The following is a 25,716-nucleotide window of genomic DNA, read 5'->3' on the forward strand; positions in this document are numbered from 1 at the left end:
TTGAACCCCGACTTCTACGCATATAGACATGGTGTGATATCTCTACCAACTGAGCTAAGCTCATTGTTCATATTCTTCCTCATTTTTCATATATTAAAAATACGACTTTTGGAGTGCATTTCATTTCATGTGCATATTTTATTACTTTTAATTTAATTCACTTTGCATGCATATGTTAAAGTTTTTTATATAACCACTTTAATTGGATAGGTATGTGAATCTATTTTCTCTCATCGTATATTAAATATAATTATTTAAATCACGTATGTCATGTGAGAATGAATATTATATATGTTAAAAATATAAAATTAGTGATTGTAAATTTCAACATTTGTTACATTTATGTATTACTATTATAGATTTTTTTTTTGTTGTTTACAAAGACTTACTATGTTGTCAACGAGGATCGAATCTAAGATCTCGTGTATACTACCTAAATCTCTCACCACTAGATAAAAGCTAGTTGTATATTTATTATTATACATCTATTATCTCCCAAATAACAAGTATCTTAAAAAAATCCCATAAAAATTTATAATGTGCGTTCCACCTTAAAATTTTGAAATTAGACATGGAACATCATATCATTAACATTAGTTATTTTCCAAACTCGTTATTTCTCTATATATTCTTTTCTATTTTCTTCTTTTCATTTCTTCCTTATTTTTGCAAACACATGAGTACACTACTTTGGTTAAAATAAAAAATAAATACACATCAAAATAATTACACTTTTAAAAATATTGATCTCGATCTAATTACTTATATTATACATACAATTCATTTTACTAAAAATAATTTGATGTCCCTTGTATATGGCCATGTGCAATCACCTCCTTTCCTACCGTGCTAAGGATTACCAATGTGTTTAATTTAAAGTAAGTATGTGTAAATTTAGAAATGGCACCAATAATCGGACCGGGATTACATAACTTTAACGCGGGAAAGGCAGGCTGCCTTTGGGCCAAGCTTGTCCTTTGGATCAATCAAGAGAACAAAATTATGCCACCTGTCCTTATATTTATTTTGATGTAAAACAGAGAAGAAAAACTAAACATTTAGCAGGAACTGTTCATCATCTTCAAACTACTGTCCACCAAGCCACCACCAGCCTACTGTCCACCAAACCACCACCGCTCCGCGTCAACCCTCCACTTGTCGTCGACCTGTGACGAAGTAGTTGTCGGCGCAAGATCTCCTTCACCAACCCAATCACCTCTACCACATCTAACCACCATTCACCCACACCAACATTTCACTAATTTCACCATTGAAGATGTAAAAATACTAATTTCCTACTCGATTCACCAGAACAATCACTGGTTGCATAGTTCAAACATCAAAAGGTGTGGAAGGAGGTGCAGAAGGAGGTGCGTTAACCGACCGACACTTCCGCATATTCAGAAGACATCGGAGGCGTATCTAAGCAGAGATCAGCGTCGAGGAAGCAAAAATTGTTGTCGGTGGGGCGAATCATAGTTGATGGCGGCGCGATGGTAATGGAAGGAGGGAGGCACGGCGGCGGTGGAAGGAGGAGCGAAAGAGACTTTTGTTTGTTTCGTCTAGATTTATTTTAAAATATATTAAATATAAAATAAAGATACGTGGCGTGTTTAGGTGTACCCGATTGATCGAACAGACAATATTAACCCAAAGTTACCTTGACTTTCCCGGGTTAAAGTCACACAATCCCGGTCCACCAATAATCAATGGTGATCAGAGCAACCGTAGGTGGTGAAACTTGTGGTTGGTATACGATTGGTGGAGACATGTTGGCATTAAATAAAAAAAAATATATAAAAGTTATTGGCTTTGAGTTTTATTCCGTTTTAAAATTAAATAAAAAATCAATTCAACCCTATTTTATTCGGTTTAAATACGATGAATTTTAACACTCCAATTTAAACTTGAAGAGGTTACAAAATTTCCAAAATGATGCTCCTACTATTAATAGTTGTGATGAGATCATTGATATCTAGAAATGTCTTATTTGGATTAATTTGAGTTAAATTTAGTGAACTTAGTGCATTTATTTATTTAGTTAAGAAACTCAATATAAAAATTTGACTACGCTGTCTCATAGTATCCGACTATCACAATACCAATTTTGCAGAGTTTTAATTTTGATGGGTCAGTTCTTAATTGATAAACTCTGTATTCTCCTTTCTTTTAATGAGATATTTCCACGACTTTTACTATAATTTACGAATTCATTTGTAGGGGTTATCGTATCTGAACTAATCCAAAAGTAAAACCGCAAACCGAATCAATCCAAACCGAAACCGCAAAAAATCGCATTTAGTTTTAACCGCACAGATCATTTTTCTTCTAAACCGCACGGTTCGGTTTGGTTTGCGGTTTCTATTTTAGAAAACCGAACCAGACCAAACCAAACCGCAATACGTAACTCTATCAACTATTAGCAATCAACACAAATTGAATCAATAACAGTAGGCTGTCAAAACATATCATTTCACGCGATCCAGAACTAAAATATTGGTATTAAAAATAAGTTATTATGTATATGCAATTTCTATATATGCATAATGTATCATGTAAACAATAAAATAAAATAAAATTTCCTACGTTTATTTTGTAACAAGTTAGAAATATTGTCATATTTTTTATATCGTGATAAACCGCACAAATCAAACTAACCCTAACCGCATTGGTTTGGTTTGTATGACTTTTTAAAAACCAACCGAACCAAACCGAACCGCACACATTTTTATCTCGCGGTTAGGATGATTTTTATGCTCAAAACCGAACCAAACCGCACCGCAAACACCCCTATTTATTAGCACTTCCAACTTGTCAATTTTAACTTGTTTCTTACATTTGCAATTAACTAACTTTTTTTTACAACAATTTAACTAACTTTTTTAATCATTGTGTTTTTATTTTCAACAGTCCAATCTTAAATTAATGGTTTAGATTATTTTATACAATAGCTCATAGTTTAATTTTGGCTAAATTACACTTTTGACCCTCTAAGTTTCAGAAAGTTACGATTTTAGCCTCTTATATTTCAAAATAGCATTTTTGGCCCCCTATGTTTACCCCATTTGCAATAGGTCAATTTTGACAAAGTCAATGCTGATGTGACAAGTCACTTAAGTGATTCAGCAGCCACATCAGTTTTTTTTTTGTCACTTATAATTTCCTGCAAACAAATGGGTCACATATGGTGATTTCGTTCCACTGTTCCATTGGAATGAACTGAATGGAAACACTCAAAAGAGCACCTTGCTTACAAGGCTTCCCGTTGCTCTTCCTTTCCTTTCCTTTTTTTTTTTTTTCTAAAATAAATTATAAGTGACAAAAATAAAACTGATGTGGCTGCTGAGTCACTTTAGTGACTTGCCACATCAGCATTGACTTGGTCAAAATTGACCTTTTGCAAAAGGATTAAACATAGAGGGCCAAAAGTGCTATTTTGAAATATAGGGGGTCAAAATCATAATTTTCTAAAACCTAGGGTGCAAAAATTGCAATTTAGCCATTTTATATTAATTTCACTATTGTGTAATTTAAACCATTTTATCTAAATTTAACGGCCAAAATCTCTTCACGAAATTGTATAAATCTCTTATTAACGAAAATCTAAATTAGTACCCAAGTGAATGTTAAGAAGAGAGAGTATTATTAACGCTCCCCTCACACTATAATCTACTAAAAAGTAGGGGGCAACCTTCGGATGAGTTTAGCTCAGATGGTAGAAACATCGCACTATATACAGGAGTCGAGATTCGAACCCAGACACTTCACTTAATTTTCTAACCACTAGGCTACTCGATAAATAAATAAAAGTAGGGGCAACATCTTGTTAATCCAACGGTCATTACTCAATCTAGGTTGATTCATTCATTCACTCACGAACATCATTCCTGTCAAGTGTCAAAGCTTAAACCCTTTCCTTGTTCCCCCTTTCACTCTCAAAACTCACATAACCCTTTCATGGAACCCTCTTCACCATAGCATCAAAAAATTCGAGTTTCGTCATTCTTCTGTGTTTCACATAACATGCGTTTTCGTTATCCTCACGCTGTAATTCCATTACTATCTTCTTCTTCTTCTTCAAATTTTTTCACTATGAACACTCAAACCCTCTTCTATTCCATTCCCTTTTCAAACCTCAAAAAACCCCTTTTTCCACAAACGCACCGTTTTCAACCTAAAAGAGGCATTTTTACCGTTTTTTGTGCTAAACGAAGTTCCAAATACCCTCCTCCGCCGCTTAAAACCAATGGTTATCATGGTGCTTCTACTGCTAATGTTCCTAGACCAGGTAATGTTTCTAGAACAAAACAACGTTAAATGGTTACTATGTTGTTGAATTTTTGTTTGACTGGTTTTTTGTTGTTTTTGTTTTTGGAATAGTTCATTTGGAAGAGAATAATGTGGAGATGCAATTTGCTATTTTGAAGAAGAAGCTGGAAATTGTTGGAATTGAAACTGGAATTTGTGTTCCTGGTCAATATAATCACTTGCTTTGTCCTAAGGTTTTTTTTTTTCTTTATTTTTTTCTATTTTGCCTTGTTTCTACTTTTTTGTTGTATTCTGCAAAGTTGAATGCTTTTTGAAATATTATAGGTTTTTCAAATGGGAATTGTAAAAGGGTAGTGTTTTTTTATATGCAATGTAAAGTTTTTGTGATTCTATTGAACTTAGCGCGGTAACGAATTAATAAACTTTGTGTGTGTTTGGATTGCTGTGGGAGACGAGACTCGAGACACCTAATTTTTGCTTTCTAACTCGATTTGAAATGGAAACGAGGGGAGGGTTGAATGCTTTTTGAAACATTGTAGGTTTTTCGAATTGAAATTGTAAAAGGGTAGTGTTTTTTTATATGCATTGTAAAGTTTGTTATTCTATTGAACTTAGTGCGGTAACGAATAAATAAACTTTGTGTGTTTGGATTTCCGTGGGAGACGAGACCCCTAATTTTTGTTTTCAAACTCGATTTGAAATGGAAACGAGGGGAGGGTTGAATTCTTTTTGAAACATTATAGGTTTTTTAAATTGAAAATGTAAAAGGCTAGTGTTGTTTATATGCATTGTAAAGTTTTGTTGTTATTCTATTAAAGTTAGTGCGGTAACGAATAAAAAAACATTGTGTGTGTTTGGGTTGCTGTGGGAGAGTCCTAATTTTTGCTTTCAAACTCGATTTGAAATGCAAACAAGGGGACAGTTGTTTTTGTATTCTTAGTTTGGAAGGTGAAGCTGGTTCATAAGTTTGCAAACTTAAATCAAAACATTTTGGCAGTCTTGAAGTATGATGGAAGTATCTACTTCTTCCCATAATAACTATTCTCAATTTTACAGTTTTGTTTTGTCGTGTTTTTCTTTACAAAAAATGAATTTTTAAATAGGAAGCTTTAGTCTGAAATTTTTAATTTTTGATATAGAGAGAACACAATTATAGTATGCTTTTGTTTATTTATTGACCTAAAGACAAAGAATTGTGTCTTTGTTAATTGTCATGTTTCAGGTTTGGAGTTGTGTGCTTGTTTTGTTTGTTGAAGATTGATAAGAAAAATGTCTTTTCCCCTCCTTGTTTTTGATATGGAATATATTTAATTTGAAAGTTTTGTATTGAGGTAGTTGTTTGAAGTGAAAACTTTATTTGAGTTGAGGGAGTAGATTATGCTGTCAAAATGACAGGCCCGAAATTTTGATTTGACGAGTGTTTATTATTTATTTTAAAACAACCTTTAGAAATTAGAGTGTGTCTCGTCGCCTGGATTCCATTTCATACATTGCAATGCAATTCAAACGTGATTTTTGTGTTCACTCTTGAACATGCCTTTTAATACTATTTTTTGTTAGTGCCAAGGCGGTGACACGGTAGAAAAGAGCTTATCTATTTACATTCCACCAGATGGGTAACTTACTTATCTTATATTCGTCGATTTATCTAATTCTATTTGTCTGTGATTGTGATTTCACTTTGTTTTCATAACTGAAATTTTGTGTTTAGGGGGTCTGCTGCATGGGTGTGTTTCCGCGGAAAGTGTGGTTGGAAAGGCAGCACCCAGGTTAGATATATATATATATATATATATATATTTTTTTTTTTAGGCTTAAATATGCAAAAGGTCCCTGCACTTACGTGTCATTTGAGTTTTAGTCCCTGCATTTTAAAATCCTTTCATTTTGCCACTGCACTTTCATTTTACTTTAAAAATGGTCCCTGAACCCATTTTTTGTTGAAGTGGCACATTTTTTTATGATGTGTCAATTTTATTTTACTTTTAAAAAATTACTTATTTAAGGGTATTTTGATCGATTCACTGCAAAATTAAATTAGTCATCAACTCTAAAGTCCAGTCAACAGTGACAGATCAGCAAAAATGTGTCATTTCAACAACAAAAAAAAGGTCCGGGGACCATTTTTAAAGTAAAATGAAAGTACAGTGGCAAAATGAAATGTTTTTAAAATGCAGGGACTAAAACTCAAATGACTCGTAAGTGCAGGGACCTTATGCATATTTAACCCTTTTTTTTAAAACAATTTTGCACGGCATGCTTAATACAATGGGATGTTTCAGTGTTATTCAGTTCAATTTTCATCCTTCTGTTGTAGGCCTTTGCTGGTAGCAGCAGTTCATATTCTACGGCAATGAATCAATTAATCCCAGCGAAGAAAAAAAGACAACTTAATGAGGAGGACTTGCAACTTGAACCACTTTGCAATGAGGTAATAATATATTTCTGATGAGAAAAATTTGTCATCAATTTTCAAATATCCTATATTTCATACAACTGAAAGCATGACTCTTTTACAAGAAAAAAGGATTCTTTTCAACAGGTGTAATACTCCCTCTCCTTGCTGATGGTTTAGAAATATTTGATTTCTTGAACAACTGAACATTCATTGAAATGTTAGCAATTGAAAATGTTATTTTCCTTTGGCATTTTATTAATTTTTTCCTCGGTCAAACTATTCTTCCTTCTCATTACAATTGCGTTTTGTGCATGCTTATGAATAGTTCACTAATGTTTCACTATTGAGTAGCTTTAAAAGAGACCAAGAATCTTGAATTTCACAATTGGATTTTAAGTTTGAAAACCTACGTTACATAACATATGCACAAACTTTTGATCAAGAGACGTTTCCACTTTCCAGTGTTACTTCTAGACAGCTAAACGAATAATACATTGGTTTATCTAAGAATAAGCAATGAAGATTGCGTAAGTTCTAACCATGTTATGGTATCTGATGCATATTTTTACTTTAAACTCTGTTAATTGACTTCTCACCTTTTCCTTACAGAGATATCTGTCAACTATTTTTGCAAGAAATTAAAATTGGCTGTTAATTCTTTATAAGCATAAATGTACTCATAATCTATCTCATTAAGTTTATCATTTATGTCTTTGAAGCAGACTCATCACATTTTATTTTTATTATGTTTCTTTTGCTGATCGGAATCTTTTGTATTTAGTCATGACCTGACTGAACATGCTTTACTGAAATAACAAACTCAATTCTTGGGCAATTTGATCACTGTAAATGGTAATTCAGACAAGCATTTACTGAATAAAATCGATACCTGAAGTATATCTTGCTTTATCTATTTTATGCTCACTATGTATGTAGAGTTTCAATTTTATTGGTATTAAATTTGATAATTTATTTGTTCATTTTCAAGCAATATAGTGAATACAATTTCCTTTGCTCTATTTCAGCTGGTCGCATATTTTTCAGAGCGCTTGATTTCGAATGAGACTCTGCAGAGAAATGGTGTCATGCAGAGAAAATATGATGACCAGGTGCACTTAACTACTAAAATTTCAGCTTTATGAGTTACTTGATAACAATAAACGAGTTAGTAAACCAGGTTAGCTAGCTGGTTCTGTTATCAAGACAAGAAAATGTACATATGATGGTAATGAAATTATAAAATTAAGAATATGATATTCTTAATGTGAAAATGTATCTTCCATGTTTCATTAGTTCCACTATATTCCTTATTTTGATTACTTGGTTTCTTTTGTTGAAAGAGATCCAAGAGCAAACATTCAAGGTTGTTTTTTTATTTACTAGAAAGTGTTCCATGGCATATGTGTAATAATTTTGAGTTTGGTAATATGACTGATATTAGTTATACCACCTTCTTCAAGTTGATAAAAAGCCAATATTAAACAATAAGAACTTTACTATATAGTATTCACTATGGTGTTTTATTGATCAATCAGTTATTAATTTTCCTCAATTTCTATTTAACAAAGATGATACATAGTACATTGAAAATTTAAATATACACAAGGTCTATATTTTTTACTTTACGAGTGACTCACCTCACCTGTGTTATAACTTGTTTTCACAACATTTATTTTGTAGATTGTTATTGCATTCACATATCGCCGTGATAGGGCGCTTATTAGTTGCAAGTACAGAGACATCAACAAGAACTTTTGGCAGGTATAAACAATTGCTGATGCTGTACGTAATTGAATTGAGTATTAAATTCAATACCTAACATTTAATTACTGTAAAAGAAGATGAATTATCATTTATATATCTATTTTTTTTGTACTTGATTGAATATGATTCAAAAGATTCCTTCACAAACTCTCTACGCGGACTACATTATGCTGACACTGGCTACTGGATATGCTCAATAAGCGCATCTAAATCCATGAAAAGACAAGGGTTTGGTTAACTATTTGTGTAATCATATATTCATTGGAAAGTCCATCACAGCTTGATTGAATATTGCAATTTTAGTTTTAGCCATGCAATACATATCCTTGATAACTCAAATATAAGCAACATGAACCCCCTTATTATCTAGAGAACACACGTCTTTTCTTGGTACCTTATCAGATGCCTTTTTCAGATCAAGGAAAACCATTGGATATTTTTGTTTCCTCTGGTACCTCTCCAGCGAATTTCACAAAATATATATTGTTTCCATTGATGATCTCCTATTCTCCTTTGATATAAAATCAAACTGTTTTGCTGAAATGCGAGGCTTTAGTCTTACTTTCACTCAATTATTCTTTCCCACAATTTATATTGTACAACTTTATCATGCTGTAAGATATTGTCATATTTTCTTAACTCTTAATATCTTAAGTTTATATAACTATTTTACATCTTTTCCTCATTATTATTATCTTGCAGGAAGCAAACACTGAAAAGATCTTTTATGGATTGGATGACATAGTTGGAGAAAGTGATGTTATCATTGTATGCATTCTGCCCGCTGTACAAATTATAAGGTTGAAGTTTTGCTTTATTTTTAGTATATTGACTGTGTACTTCAGGTTGAAGGTGAAATGGACAAGCTGGCAATGGAAGAAGCTGGATTCCGAAATTGTGTTAGTGTTCCGGACGGCGCACCTCCATCAGTCTCTTCAAAGGAGGTGCCACCTGAGGAAAAGGTCTTTTTTATGCTCAACATGCTGTGTGTGTGCGTATATTCAAATTCAATGATATTTTCTTATTTTTCACTTCCACCTTGTTAGACTATACTGTGATCTGTCATGCGATGTTAAAATCTGATGCTCTTGTCATAATCCTAATTCTGTAAAGCTAGGACGCGAAGTATCAGTATCTATGGAACTGTAAAGATGAACTAAAGCAGGTATGTAATTGTTGTTATTCTGCTCTTTTGTATGTACCGGTAAAAACAGTTTTTTCAACGTCTCTCATATTCTCCCTCTATATGTTTATATTGATAGGCATCCCGGATTATCATTGCCACCGATGGGGATGCACCTGGTCAAGCCTTGGCTGAGGAGCTTGCACGCCGCATTGGAAAAGAAAAGTTAGCATATTTCTATCTTGATTTAACTACTTGTATAAATTACCTTTCATTTATTTGAGACCATCCTTGTAGTTATCGTTTTCAATTAGCATATGATACTGATAGGACTCGATCTCGATTACGACTGAACATTGATCAATAAAATAAAACAGTAGAGTATAGTAGTGAATAGAAATTCTTATTGCTGGAAATAGCTAGAGTTCATGTGGGATCTAGCTCACAGTATAAACAGAAGACTAAAATGAAAGGAAATAAGCTGTAAATGATAAAGGAGGCACTTCGAGAGGCCTAAGCTCTCCTAGGGTAAAATTCACCACTCAAATCATGCATAAAAAACAATGGCAGAGAACATTCTGCTATTTAATCAATTTGATCCGGATCTACTTTCTCTTCCCTCGCTGAATAAGGAAACATTCCTATAAGGGAATGATTAGCTGTATCCTTTTGCCCACGTTTCCTTTTATAAAATATATGTCATAACTATCAGATACCATTGTCGATTGTTTCAGAAGTAGTTTTTTATTTTTGTAGAGATAAACTACTTCTGAGTTGCGTTTGTGTGTTTAGTTCCAGTAATTGCTTTTTAAGATAATGGGTCCATATACCTATTTTTGCACTATGGGATCGTCTAAGTTTAGCATTCTTGATTCATGGTTATATGACATAATGGATGTTTCCACTATTCTACGTCTGTAGTTTGTTCATTTATTTTTATTAATGGGAGGGAAGTCCTTACTTTATGTAGGTTTCTCATTCTCTGTTGATAATATTGTTCTAATGACTAGTAACATTCCTCTCTTGTTTACTTGCAGATGCTGGCGTGTCAGGTGGCCTAAAAAAGGGAAGTCTGATGATTGCAAAGATGCAAATGAGGTTAGATCCCGACTTGATTGTGCAAGTTCCACTTTACCTGCACCCTTCCTTTCAACTCCCACCCACAAATCCGAAATCCCTGAAATATAAAAATGAAAAAGCACTTGGAACTTTCCTTTAGAGTTTAGATAGCTCCTTTTTGATACATACAGAGTACAATATCAACTGACAATGAATTGTCTTGGTTACTCTTCTTTACCTGCTTCATGTTTTCTATTGTTCATGCATGGTCTGTGAATTTATTATTCATTAATACATGGCTTGTTATTATGGATTCTTAGTAGATAAGATGTATGTTTGAAAAATGAAAATGCTTTAAGTTAGAATTATGCTTATGCATTTCCATTTCTGATGCATGCCACTTGAAGATGTTTGTTGTATTTTATTTTGCTCTTCGACAACAGTAACAACCTTGTGATATATTCGCAGGTTCTCATGTATTTGGGTCCTGATGCACTGAAAGAAGCAATTGAGAATGCAGAATTATATCCTATTCGTGGATTGTTTAACTTCAGAGATTACTTTGACGAGATTGATGCATATTATCATCAAACTTTGGGATACGACACTGGTCTCCCAAGTGGCTGGAATAATCTGAATGGGTTATACAATGTAAGGGCCGTTTATTTTATTTCTACATCTTATTATACCAAGATAACTTTTTTGTATATTTGTTGATATTTTAAACAACATAAGAAACCAGCATGAATTCTGGCTGAACCATTTATATGACTTGGTTAACTTGAATATGTATATTTAAAAGTCAAATCATGTAATAAGATATTAATGAATTATCTCCAGGAAAAAAGATGTTAGAGTTTGTTTGAATTTTGTAAAATGTAAATAGATGGAAGTGAAACACTGGATTGGTTCAGAATGTTAACTTTTTTGTTTGTGTTTGCCAATGAATTAGGATGTGGAGTTGTAATTCTACTGTTTAAATGCACTGTATAAAACTTCAAACAATTAGTTGCAAAATAAATATTAGGATAATGAGCGAGGAATTTAAACTTTCATCAAGTATACCATTAGATACCAGATTCCAAATTCTATTGAGGTTACATACATTATATACCTTGAATTTGTGAGGGAAGATATGCAATAAAATGGTATTCGATAGTTGTTAACTATTTCTAATTAAATTACTTTCATCAGGTTGTACCAGGAGAATTGACCATAGTAACCGGAGTTCCTAATTCAGGGAAGAGTGAGTGGATTGATGCTCTTCTTTGCAATCTTAATCAAAGTGCTGGCTGGAAATTTGCACTTTGTTCCATGGAGAACAAGGTTAGATTGTTAATCTTATACACCAAACAAAGTGTCTTTGCACTTTCTAACTGGAAAAAACTATGTGGTAGGCTTTCTGAGCTTGATGAAAGATGTGTATTGTATAATATATTGAGGTTATTTGGATATGGTAGACCATTTTTAGATATTTGAGGGAATAGCATGATTATTCCATTTATTTATTTATTTATTAAAATTATGATTATTCCTGTGCTTACTTATGTATTTCCATTGTGATTTTATGGTTTGTTTCTGTTAATTGGAGATGTTTTTCTCATATAACAAAAGTAAATAAATTGTCTCGCCCTAGTTTTAGTTTTGTAGGGGTGATGTTTTGATTGCATGTTGAAATTCCTGGCACACACAGTAGACAGGTGTTGCGCAAAGTGTGTCAACACTTGTCTGTCATGCAGTAGACAGGTGTTGAACAAGGTGTGTCAACATTTGTCTTTACATAGAACACAAATAACAAAGACAGTAAAATAAATAACACAAGTGAGTTGTTAACCCAGTTCAGTGCAACGTCACCTACTCTGGGGATACCAATCCAGGAATGAAGTCCACTATCAACAGTATTAATTCGAAGCTAAACTCACCCGTTTACAACTCCTCACTTAATCCCTACCCAATGCAACTTCTACCTAGGAACTCCTAGATATGAGACCCCGTCCCAATTCCCTCTAACAACACAGACAGCGTTGTTATCAACTCAATGAGAACCAATGGTGGAGACACTCTCCTATGAAACTACGATTCACTCTTGCTTAAAAGCTTACGAGCAAATCACACATAACTCTAGAACTAACTCCGTACTTCAAAGCTTAGGAGAAGTTCACAATTACAACTCAATAAACTCAGGTCCTAAGCTTGCATCAATGAGATACAAGAAAGGCTCACAATTAACACTCTAAAACCCTAAGACTCACGCTTTGTAATAACTCGGTTTTAGATGCTTGAAACCATATGCTTGTTTTCGTATTTATAGTAGTAGAATAGCTTGGGCTCCAAGACAAAATTAGGTCTTCTAGAATTACGGCAGCAGCAAACATAATTTCGAATTACATAGTTATATTTTTGAAACAAATATTATATTTTCTAAGTTATTTATTCCTTTAGAAAATAGAACTAGGGTTCGACTGCCTTCAGAAACAATAGACCACGTGCGCCTTGTATAAGTCACCACGAAATAATTCTTCCAGCAAATCTTCAAAAGATTGAATATAAAACAATAACGCTAGCTGGCGCACAGTCAGATCACGCAGGTGTTGTTCCAATGTGTACGTACATCTGTCTCAACACATGATGTATGCACATATGTCTCAACACTTGGCTAAAAGATCTCAACACTTGGCTAAAAGATGTTTTTGCAAAATGTAGCCAACATACAAAAACCCAACACATGTGATGATATTTTTATCGAGTCAGTAAGTTAACCAAATTGATTTCTGAAACCATTGATTACTTAGCTTTCTGATGATCTTCATCGGATGAACATGAATGCTTTATTTAAATTATTTGACTCTGATATGCTTCTTCATACTAACTAATATAAGAGTAGTGCGGGGTTTGCACATCAATGTCCTTTTCCATTTGGTGGGGTTGGCTACACCAGAATGGCTGGAGGCAAGTTCACAACTGTTTCTTTGCACATATACCCCAGAAAATTTATCTGTTCATAGGACCTGTTAGAAAAAATAAATAAAAAATCCTTAATGGAAGTATAATTACCTAAGCTTTTTATCTGAACTGGTTCCTTAGCATAGAACTTAAGCCTCTTTCATTCATCAAGTGGTCTCAAGAGTGTTAAATGCCACCCACATTCTTTGATTACAAAACAAAATCAGTACATGAGAAAGCGCGCTTGTGTTTTAATCATACTTAAAGCTCAAATGACTGTTTGCAAGGGAGATTTAATTTTAGGGTTGTCTATTTTTCGGATATCCAGACCTACTGGAAAGCTCTACGATATGAATTTTTCTGAAGTATTCTTTGTTCTCTTGGCTTATTTTTGGATGGTGTTTAGTCATATTATATATACCCATATATATCTCGTGAATTCGGTATCAAAAAACCTTCAATAGAGTGTTGAGTATATTGTATTGGATTCCAGTTTAAGTGTTGAATAGCTACTTCTTGTATTCTTCGTAGGTCTGTTTCACCGTCAGTTTGCTTAAGGTTGAACTGCGTTAAATTATGTATCAGTTTCTCATAGTCTTCCGCCGTGTGTTTAGTTATTCCATATTGTCATTATGCAAACAATGAATGACTTTGGTCACTGTTATTTTTGAACCACTGCCTCTCACATATTGTTGGATTTTGTGCATTCGTTCTGATTTTTTTGACTGCCCTATAGGTTAGAGAACATGCTCGGAAACTTTTGGAGAAACACATGAAGAAGCCTTTCTTTAATAGCCGGTAAGATTTAAATTGTATGAATTTTACTATACTATTGCTCATTATTTTTGTCAGGACTTCTCATTTTTGTTTTGTTGTGTGCTGGATGTCTACTCCTATCCTATCTATCAAAAGGAGATTTTATTACTCGTAAAAAATAGAATGAAATATGGAAATTTAAGTGCATTGTTTTCTCCCAGCCAAGGAAAATTCCTTTATCCCTCTATCCTAGTAAAAATCATTGTTATTTAAGTTTTCTCAGTAAGGATTATAATGCAATTTAGTTACTTAAGTTATGAACTATATGATTTAGTGATTGTTGCTATCCTCTCCATTTTCTAATTCATATTCTTGCAACTGTACTACCAATACCAATTCCCTTATATCAGGGAGTATTTGACAATGTTCTTCAATTTCAATTTTTGTAATCGTTATTATTTACAATTATTTGATTGTCTAAGTTCACTTGTTTATCTAATATAGTTATGCTGAAGATGTTAAACGGATGAGTTTGGAGGAATATGAACAAGGCAAGGTCTGGTTAAGTGATACTTTTTATCTCATAAGGTAAGTCGGTTACAAAGAGCTCAACTGATGGTCGCGGTGTACCATATTTTATCGTTCTCTGATACTAGTGCTGCCCTACTTTGCTGTTAATATTAGGTGTGAAGATGATGCTCTTCCAAATATAAAGTGGGTTCTTGACCTTGCAAAAGCAGCTGTATTAAGATACGGGGTGCGTGGACTTGTAATTGATCCTTATAATGAGCTTGATCATCAGCGATCCCCAAATCAGTAATTCTCTTTAAAGAGCTCATTCTTAACTTGATTTTTTTTTTTTTTTTTTTGCTTTTGTTATGTGATTCCTCTCATCTCCTATGAATTTATATAAAAGGATTACAATTTAACTTTGATTAAAAAATTTATATCTTCAATAAAGGATAAAAGGCTATATAAAAACATCGTGATATGTCTTGCAGTTTGACTAAGCTGACTTTCTCTCCTAGCATCTCTGTCACCCTGATAATTCTTCTTCCTATTTTCCTGCTGGCTTTAGTATAGGATAGCCAATTGATGCTTTTCATAACAATTGTGTGTTGCAACAACAACTTGCAGGACGGAAACTGAATATGTGAGCCAGATGCTTACCATGATCAAACGTTTTGCCCAACATCATGGATGTCATGTTTGGTTTGTAGCACATCCCAGACAGGTTGGTAAAATACGACCTTTTTGTTTATCCATTGCTATTTTATCTTTAAGTTTTAACGTTTGTAACAAATTGGTCCTTTTAAGTTTTTTAAGTATCAAATTAGTTATTTAATTTTGTGTTACCCTCTTAAGTATCAAATTGTTCCTTGAAGTTTGTAACAAATTACATCATTACCCCTTTAAAAGGGTAACAAATTATTCTGCTACGAACTTGAAGGACCAACTTGGTACTGAAAAAACTTAAAAGGATCAATGTTACAAACGTTAAAATTAAACATTGGATGCATTTGTCCTTAAATTTATTATCCTGATGTTCTAGCTGCAAAATTGGAATGGTGGTGCTCCTAATCTTTATGATATAAGTGGAAGTGCACACTTTATAAACAAGTGTGACAATGGAATCGTTATTCATCGTAATCGGGATCCTGAGGCCGGGCCTATTGATCAAGTGAAGGTGAGTGTTTGAGTTGTGATATAATTTTCTATATTTTGGTGACCATTTATCATATTAACATAACTGTATGTTTTTACTGACTTCTCATTGCTTCAGGTTTGTGTCCGAAAGGTGAGAAACAAGGTTGCAGGGACAATAGGTGAGGCCACATTGTCATATAACAGGTATGAAGACTCTTTCCCTTGATTATTGTGCTGCTAGTAATCATCTATGATTTTGTAGAAAATGTTTCATTATAAGCACAAGTGTCATGCCGAAATTTTGAATTAAGTGTTCGAGTGATAATTGAGGGTCTGTTTTTCGCAAGTAATTTTTTTCCCACTTTTTTGAAACAATCAAGCCTGTTAACTGTGTTTGTTTAATGTAATATGTAGTAACAAATTTGCTTTCGCAGGATAACTGGCGAGTACTACGAAGATGATAGACAGTAAAGAGATAGCAGTCACACAAATCATTTTTGGGGTAGGCTTGTAATACAGGTCAGCAAGTATGTGTTGAATTGAAGGTACTATATCTAAACATGGATATGATTTTTTCACTTTAGGTGCTGGATCAATATCAAGAGGGGTAAATAACATTTTAACACGGGTTATTAAATTTGATTGTATAATATTATAGTTTTAGCCCGATTAGTATCCTTTAGCTGTCCTTTTATAGGTGTTAAGAGTTACAATATATTTAATTTTGCAGTTAAGCATGTGCATCCTTGTATATAGTAGTATAGATATAAGATTTTCTTTGCTGTAATGACCCTGTTGATCTCAAAGCATTGAGCTCTAGTTTTCTTTGGCTTGTTAATGCTGTTTGCAATTCTGTTTATCGAGTTCGGATGGATTGTAACGATCTTTTTAGTATGTACTGCATAACTGCAGACTTGGTCTGTTGCACGATATTCAGTTAATGTATTATTGATGGTTTATTCTACAATTTTTTTGTTAAGTAGTCTAGTGGCTAGGAATTCCACCCTTAAGGTGGATAAGTAGGATGACCGGGGTTCTAACCACGACTCTCTGCATATATAATGCAATGTCTGCCAACTAAGCTAAGCTCACGAGACTGGTTGATTCTATAAATGACGCCACTATCAGTGAAGTGGTGATATTTACATGTTTCATGTTTATTTATTTTTGGAAGCAAATAACAGCTAATAAAGCAACAATAATAAACACAGGTCTTTTCCAGCATGAATGGTTGACTATGTCCCATACCTTAGTCTATAACGTGAATGAATGATACCAAACTAAAGGAAGTTCAATGTTACCACCATATAAATTTTTTAAAATAGTAAACAAATTGATTCCATATATAATTGCACAATATCGGACAAATATGCCACATGCAATGTTTTGTCGTTAGATGGTGAGAGACCAAGTCAAACAAAAGAGCAAATATTTGGTAATGATGAGGTACCACGTTCCAAGATTATAGACGGTGAACATGGGGGAACCTAACAACATAAGCTCTGCATCTCAAATCCACCGAATATTTGCAAAGTTTTTTTTGTTCAAAATTCACTCCTATATGCCGCAGGGTTTGGTTTAGTGGTGAGCAATTTGAATAGTATGTTCGAGATCCTGTGTTTGGTTGTCAGTTACATTGTAAAAAAAATCCACTACTACTTTTTCTTTTGTCGGTAAAACTACATTTACCTACTTTATTATTTACAGAATACTAGTTTTACCTTCTTTTTGATAAATCTACATTTACCTACTTTATTATATACAGTACTATTCTATATTTCTCCTTTTTGTTTTACTATTCTATATTCTACTTTTTTAAAAATACAATAATAGTTTTGGTAAAACTAAATTTACCTACTTTATTATTTTCTTTTTGAAAATAATTTCCTAGATGTAAAAGAAGGAAAATGTAAAATATTTTCTTAGTTTTCTCATATTTGAATCCCACTAATACTTTCAAAAATGAGATAAATATAAATATTTTTGTAAATGCTCAGAGTCTTAAAGTCTCTGTTGTCTTTGACAAACAATATTCACTCGCCTGAAATTTTTGTTGGATAATAAAACTAATTTCAAACAATATTTTTTTTGGGAAAATAAATACATATTTTTTGGTTCTTAAAACCTATATTTAACCGAACTTTACAGCTGTGTGAATGTTAATCAATGCTTTTGGAACATTAATTTTAATATAATATAAAATAAATTTTTTGTATTAAGAAGATTACATATCAAAAAAAAAAAAAAAAAGAAGATTACATATCAAATCTCATATATAAATAAATTTTTATCTTTTTAGATTGATTTAATTATTAATGTATATACTTCACAATATAAACTAAATACATTAATAATTTTGCGAAAAGAAATGAAGGAAAGAAGATTACTACTATGAAATTGCTGGCACCATAAAGAATACATTGTGCTGTGGTATGGTAGTGGGTCCCACCCAGTTCACGTTTTCACGCCTAAATTTGCTGTCTTACAACAGTACATACAGCATAATCCTCGAGAAAATTAAGAAACAAAGAATCTCCAACGGCTCTACTCTTCGTTGGATCCAGTTATATTACCGTTTGTGGGTCCCACTCCTTCTTTTCTTCCCTTTTCAAACTTCTTATAAACCCTACCAACTCACACTCACCTTTCACAAACACAACACAACACAACAACAATCTTAACAACTCTTTCTGTTCCTCAATATTCTCACATTAGCCTCAAAGGTTTGTTTTTTCCTCATTCTCATCACTTTTTAATTTCTGGGTTTGTCATAAGTTTTCATTTTTGGTCTTATTTTAGTGACAATGTTAGGGGGTTTCATAGCTTATAACTTATTTTAGTGACAATTTTAGGGTTTATAGCTTATTTTAGTGACAATGTTAGGGTTTGTCATGAGTTTATAGTTTATTTTTATTTGCTTATAGCTTATTTTAATAAGCTAATTCAATTAACTTTTATAGCTTATGATTTTTTCATTATCATCTTTCATGGAAAAAAAATATTAAATATCCTGTAAATATATATTTTTTATGTCATTTCACATTTATAATTAGTCGAACAGTTAATTTTATCAAACACTATAAGCTTGATTATCAGCTATTCACTATTATTTGCCTAATAGAGGCTTTGTCTTTTAAATTTCTGGGTTTGTCAAAAGTTTTCATTTTTGTTCTGATTTTGTGTATTGTGTTTTTGGTGTGTAGAAAACCATGACTGCTGAAACTATGGCTCAAGACGAACCCCAAAAGGTTGAGGTTGTTATTGAAGAAGGTAAAGTTGTTGATGTTGAAGAAAAGGTTGAAACAAAGGAATCAGTGGAAGAATCAAAACCTGCAAAGACAGTTGAGAAATGTTCATCTTACAAGGAAGAAAGTAACTTCCTTTCTGATCTTAAGGAGTTTGAGAAAAAGGCTTTAATTGAACTTAAGACAAAGCTTGAGGAAGCAATTTTAGGGAACACCCTTTTTGAGAAAAAAGAAGAAGAGGTAAAAAAGGTTGAAGCTTTACCAGAAGGTGGTGAAGAGGGTGAGAAAGTTGTGAAGGAAGAAGAAGAGGAGAAAAAGGTTGAAGAGGAGAAGAAGGAGGACGAGGAGAAAGATTTGTTGTTGTGGGGAGTGTCACTTTTACCGAGTAAAGGAAATGAAGGAATTGATGTGATTTTGTTGAAGTTTTTGAGGGCTAGAGAGTTTAAGGTGAATGAGGCGTTTGAGATGTTGAAGAAGACACTTAAATGGAGGAAGGAAATGAAGATTGATTCTATTTTGGATGAAGATTTTGGTTCAGATTTGGCTTCTGCTGCCTATATGAACGGCGTTGATTGCGAAGGGCACCCTGTGTGTTACAATATGTATGGTGTTTTTGATGGTGAAGAGATTTATCAAAAGACTTTTGGGAATGAGGAGAAGAGAAGTGAGTTTTTGAGATGGAGGTCTTATGTCATGGAGAAATGGATTCAGAAGCTGAATTTGAAACCAGGTGGTGTTTCTTCTTTGCTTCAAATCAATGACCTTAAGAATTGTCCTGGCCCTTCAAGGAAAGAGCTTAGAATTGCTACAAAACAAACTGTTTCAATGTTGCAGGACAATTACCCTGAAATGGTGGCTAAAAATGTAAGTTTCTTTTCACATCATCACTTCGCTTAACTTTGTTTAGTATTCGTTGTATTTTTATGTTTATACTATTACTATAGCATAACACTGACACCAGACATGACACTGACACGGAGAAACCATACTATAATAAGGAAATAATTGAATGTAATCGGACATGAAACCGGCCATGTGTGTGTCTTGTGTTGGTGTCAGACACCGGACACTCCTTTAATCTGTATTGTCGGCGCTGCATAGGTTTATAGTCACTTGATATATGTTTAAAGCAATTGATTGAAGTGCTTATGTTGTGTTTGTTTCATTGTAGATTTTCATCAATGTTCCTTTCTGGTACTATGCACTCAATGCACTTTTTTCTCCTTTCTTAACTCAAAGAACAAAGAGCAAATTTGTGGTTGCTCGTCCTGCTAAGGTTACCGAAACACTGATCAAGTATGTCCTCAATCCATTCATAATTTCTATTCATTTTTAAGATCCAGCAGCAACACATGAATGACCTTGTTTGCTTTGTATGCTAGGTATATTCCAATTGAGGAGATTCCAGTTAACTATGGTGGTTTCAAGAGGGAAAATGATTCCGAGTTCTTCGGCCAAGATGCTACTGTTTCTGAACTCATTCTTAAGGCTGGAACAACTGCAACTATAGAGATTCCTGCATTGGAGGTAACAAAATTTTATGCATAGGTTCTAATCTCTTGTATGCTGTTGTTTTGCACAAGTGCATGTTAGGATTCCACATTAGTGATAGACGCCCAAAATTGACTTCGACATGTTTCATTGTTCCAGAGAAAGTTTCATGTTTGCCTCCCGATTGAATTCTAAATTGATATAATTTTGATGCACCGTCTTACACGGTTGAAAAATCACAACTAATCATGTGTGCCACTCTAGAAGTATTTATGGTTAAAGTCAAAAGTTTTTAATGATTTGGCATTCTGATTGATTGACATTGTAAAAAAAATCTTAAACTTTACCGTTAAGCTCATTTTTGCGTAAATGGTATCCAAACTTCAACGATTAACTTTTAACAAAAAAATCAATCCTTTCATCATCAATTTATGTCGCGTAGAACCGGACATATTCTAAAAGGTTGTTTGTATTTCAACAGGTTGGAAACACATTGTGCTGGGATTTGGCTGTTTTGGGTTGGGAGGTAAGTTACAAGGAGGAATTTGTTCCAAATGATGAAGGGTCATACACAGTGATTGTTCAAAAAGGGAAGAAGATAGGTTCACAAGAAGGACCTATTAGGAACACTTTCAAGAACAATGAACCAGGAAAAGTTATCCTCACAATAAACAACACATCGAACAAAAAGAAGAGGGTTCTTTACCGTTACAAGATCAACAAGAGTTCACCCTGAGAATTCAGTTATCAAAAGTTCTAGTTTTGTTCCATTGTGTATTTGGTTTCATTTAGATTTTGAAAGTAGGTGAAATGTGTGAAGATGAGTTTTGAAGACTTAAAAAAAAAAGAGCATTCTTTCATTTGTTATTACATATTTTGATTTAGAGTTCATTCATTTTCTGTGCCAATGATATGATATGTAGCTATCTCATCTTATTTTGATGTGAATAATTTGCTTTAATACACCTTTTTAATTTTAAATATATCTCACAGTGGTTTTTATGAGTAACTAAATTCTAAGAATTCAAAAGATGTTAATTTTATCAATGTTGAAGTGAGCATGCAAGACTCATTTGTAGTATAATTTACTGCCTTGTTTGTTAATGTCTTGTGCTTTCTCAAAAAGTTTAATAAAAGAGTTATGCTATATGTGCACAATTTGACAAAATACAGGACACAATGTGTCTCATGCCACTTCATTTAGTGGTTAATGGTTAATGAAGTACTTTAAGGGGTTAATGAGATATTTGTATACTCAGCATCGTCCCAAAACTTTGGTTCTTTTAGAGAAATTTACAAAATTTCTCAAAAAAATTTCATTCTTATAACGTCTATTACTTAAGTAGATGAAGGCTAAAATAGCTCCGTCCCTGATACTTGACATGACATTGACACGGATAAACCATACTATAATAAGGAAATAGTTGAATATAATCGGACATTGGACATGTGTCTGTGTTGTGTTGGTCTCTATAAAAAAGTGGCATGTTTTGTTCCCTACAAAATTATTATGCACATCGTTATGGTCCCTACTGTTTAACGGTTAAACTTTAACCAATGTGTATTCTTGAATGATTATTTTGCATGTGTTCATAAAAAAGTTCCTAAAAAATCACTCAAAATTTGATTTCTCAGTCTAGATTTTCGTTACTCTTATTTTTTTTTTATAAGACGTTACTCTTACGATTATTTTTTCGTTATGATTATTTTTTTTTATAAAAAATTTCTAACATGTACTATCATGTAGTAATTTTCTATCGGAAAGTAGTATTTAAGGTTTTTTTGGGATACACTATTCTTTTTTTCATTGTTCAGAATCACAGAGTGTATTGTAGGTTGAACTAACTCATGAGTGCCGATCATATATTGAAATGGAGTATCAAGCAAACAACACGAGTTGGGTGGTGATTGAGATTCTTCGCCATTGAATTGAATGATTGAAGAAAATTGTGATTAAATATCGATGAGTTTGGGTGATTTGAATAATTTTTTATTTTAAATTTTAAATCATTTTTTTCACATCTGACACGTCACTGAACCAAAGTCACGTAAAAATTTATGGAAATTTTTTTTTTCCTACCCCAACAATCTTCACTTTACCCCAACAATCCTATTTAAAATGACAAATATACCCTCATATATAATGTAAAACGGAAAAAAAAAATCATTATCTACCCTAGTCAAAAAAAGTGTTCCGGTGTGAGTTTGCCGAAATTGAGAGAGTAAGTGTAATTTTACATACCGGTACACTTTTTCGAAGTGTGCCGGTTTGATTTCTTCACCGGTACACTTGAAAAAAAATGTACCGGTATATATTCATACCGGTACACTTTTTTTCAAGTGTACCGGTATGCATATTCATACCGGTACCGGTATGCATATTCATACCGGTACACTTTTTTTCAAGTGTACCGGTATGCATTCGACGTCTGAGTTTCATATTACATACCGGTACACTTTTAAAAAAGTGTACCGGTTCACAGTGATTTTTTTTAATTTTTTTAATTTTTTTTTGTTTTTTTTCTTCTTCAGTGGTGCGTACAAGAGGATCAGACGGTAGAATTAAGCATAACAGAGGACGTGGAGAGTCTCGGCGACATCAGGAGGAGCCGGAACACGATGAGCTGCCGCCAGTGCATGAGGAGCAGGTTGAGGAGCAGGTTGAGCAGCAGGTTGAGGAGCAGGTTGAACAGCAGGCTGTGCAGCAGGGTTGGCCTGGAGGGCCGATCGATACGAGTCTTTTGACTCGATACGAGCATCATGTTGCTCGTCATGTATGGTTTGGTCAGGTAATACTTTGTTTTTTTGTTATTATTTGTTAAGTTATATTGATCATTTTTTTTTTTAATTTGTATTGTTTATACTCTCGTTACAACTGTTAAATCCTTATTTTGCATACAAATTTAGTGTTAAAATATTATTATAGTTCATTTTCAATGTCTTATGATATGCATCCAATTATCCGGTTTAATTTATTATTCACAATGTATTTTTTTAAATATATGTAGGAACGTGTCGAAGGTGACAAAATTGAGCTACGAATAGCATCTTTAGGAAAAAAGTTAGCTGACAGGATTCCCGATCACCATCCTGAAGTTATTCAAGGGTGGTTGAATATTTCGGGGTTGTGCTGGCTTGAGCGGACTAGCTTGAAACTTACCGATCCGCAGCTTATATCCGCATTTGTTGAGAGGTGGCACCCCGAGACATCGTCATTTCACATGCCGTTCGGCGAGATGACTATTACTTTGGACGATGTGGCATGTCTTCTGCATCTACCTGTTAGGGGTCAGTTTTATACTCCTGTATCAGTTTCTCAGAAACAAGCTGCGGAACTTGCAGCTGAGTTGTTAGGGGAGGAGTATGAATTTGCATTGCGAGAGACTGTAGCGCAGAAGGGTGGTTATTTTTCACAGCAGTGGCTATATGAGAGTTATATGAGGAATGTCAATTTCTACGGGAAACATGACTGCGCAGCTAGGGCATGGATGTTGATGTTGGTGGGATGTACCATTCTGGCCGATAAGAGTTATACACGTGTGGATGCCAAATGGCTACTTCTGTTTAGTGATTTGTCTGCAGTCCATACATTTTCGTGGGCCAGTATTGCATTGGTTTGTTTATACGATAACTTGAACGATGCATCCAAGTTTTCTACGAGGGCCCTTGCAGGGTATGCGACACTTCTTCAAGTATGCGACACTCACTACAAAGACATAATTTAAATATTGCGTAATTAAATTTTTTTTCTCTTTGCTGTGTAATTAAATTTTGTTTTTATCTTGGTTGCGTAATTTAATTTTCTTTTCTCTTTGTTGCGTTGTTAACAATTTTCTTTTTTTTCTTTTTTGTAATAGTGTTGGATTCACGAGTATTTTCCTACCCTTGGTAGGCGGGCTCAGTCGGATCTTAATTGTGATAATCCTGGATTTCCTCGAGCTATGCGGTGGATGTATAAGCAAGGGAAGACCAAGCTCCCCGAGTATCGACCTATATTGGATGCACTGACCCCTGATGACGTGATATGGCGTCTGTTTGAGACTCACAGAGGTAGCATTCCTTTTGATCTGATTACTCTGTATAGTGGTCATCTGCGTGGATCCACGGTAGTTCCTTACTTGCCCGAGAGGTGTATTAGGCAGTTTGGATTTGTACAGTATATACCACCACCACCACCTCTAGCTCCTGCCTATTCTGATATTGATAGCGACTGGATTGGTTATCACGCGTCCGTTGATCGGATCCTTCAGTCAACACGTCCAGTGACATATGCTTATGAGACTGTACCTGATTACATGTCCTGGTACTATAGGGTATCACATCCTAGACTGTGTCGCCCTGTTGATGGACCACATGGAGCACCACCAGTTCCGCACTATGCACCTGCACCTGCACCAGTAGACGATGCACCAGCAAATGATGCACCACAAGAAACTACACTACAGCGTGAGCGGAGATGGAGAGGTATGGCTCGAGGCGCGATTGAGAGCTTTCTGACGAGGATAGACGCTGATAGGGATGATGAGGGATTTGAGGAGCTTTTTTTGCACTAGATGTATGTCGTGGTGCATACCCATGACTAATTTTTTATTGTTGTTTTTTTGAACACTGGTTTATGTACTTTTATTTTTGGATTGTGTATTTTGTTGAACTATTTTTACTATATCGTGTAGGCATTGCATTTTATTGACAAAATATTTTTTAACACAATAAACGTTACTAACGAATTTAGATATTCGATAAAACATAAGTAATATAAATATTCGACATAAAATAAACAATTAAAAATAGGTAATATTTAATTAATTGACATACAATTAAAAATTATTCAACAGACATAACACCACTAAGAGGTTTCACCGGAGGATTTAGAAGGTTACAATATTGTAGGCGTCCGTTTAAGTTTGACATCCAAGACCTTGCTTCATGTGAACAAAATTTCTTCCAATCAGCTGTAACTTCGGGCAACGGAAACCCCTTTGACATGTTTACCGGAACCCAATGATTTCCATTGACAAAAC

General features: G+C 33.9%; 3 protein-coding genes across 4 annotated transcripts; all 3 read left to right on the forward strand.

Annotated features, from left to right (window-relative positions):
- Positions 1–3,828: 3,828 nt before the first annotated feature.
- LOC123897192 (twinkle homolog protein, chloroplastic/mitochondrial) lies at positions 3,829–16,923 on the forward strand. The gene is made up of 21 exons (XM_045947725.1): positions 3,829–4,288; positions 4,381–4,502; positions 5,830–5,885; positions 5,981–6,038; positions 6,587–6,700; positions 7,693–7,776; positions 8,348–8,428; positions 9,134–9,199; positions 9,277–9,393; positions 9,549–9,596; positions 9,694–9,779; positions 10,592–10,652; positions 11,082–11,264; positions 11,808–11,939; positions 14,293–14,354; positions 14,817–14,900; positions 14,997–15,128; positions 15,450–15,546; positions 15,865–15,999; positions 16,096–16,163; positions 16,394–16,923. The coding sequence occupies exons 1-21, from the start codon at positions 4,024–4,026 to the stop codon at positions 16,428–16,430; spliced, it is 2,088 nt and encodes a 695-aa protein (XP_045803681.1). The 5' UTR covers positions 3,829–4,023; the 3' UTR covers positions 16,431–16,923.
- A 1,539-nt stretch (positions 16,924–18,462) lies between these two features.
- LOC123897193 (patellin-4) lies at positions 18,463–21,678 on the forward strand. 2 transcript variants are annotated; one of them, XM_045947726.1, is made up of 5 exons: positions 18,463–18,682; positions 19,163–20,068; positions 20,376–20,500; positions 20,587–20,731; positions 21,177–21,678. In XM_045947726.1, exons 2-5 carry the CDS (start codon positions 19,169–19,171, stop codon positions 21,429–21,431), a joined length of 1,425 nt encoding a protein of 474 aa, XP_045803682.1. In that variant the 5' UTR covers positions 18,463–18,682; positions 19,163–19,168; the 3' UTR covers positions 21,432–21,678. The 2 variants fall into 2 exon arrangements, with proteins under 2 accessions (XP_045803682.1, XP_045803683.1); XM_045947727.1 differs by having other exon boundaries at positions 18,599–18,682; positions 19,156–20,068.
- Positions 21,679–22,658: 980 nt separating this feature from the next.
- LOC123896230 (protein MAIN-LIKE 1-like) lies at positions 22,659–25,248 on the forward strand. The gene is made up of 4 exons (XM_045946645.1): positions 22,659–22,668; positions 23,228–23,484; positions 23,704–24,387; positions 24,553–25,248. Exons 1-4 carry the CDS (start codon positions 22,659–22,661, stop codon positions 25,246–25,248), a joined length of 1,647 nt encoding a protein of 548 aa, XP_045802601.1.
- Positions 25,249–25,716: the final 468 nt, after the last annotated feature.

This window comes from Trifolium pratense, linkage group LG7 (assembly GCF_020283565.1).
Source record: "Trifolium pratense cultivar HEN17-A07 linkage group LG7, ARS_RC_1.1, whole genome shotgun sequence".
Classification (NCBI taxonomy): Eukaryota; Viridiplantae; Streptophyta; class Magnoliopsida; order Fabales; family Fabaceae; genus Trifolium; species Trifolium pratense.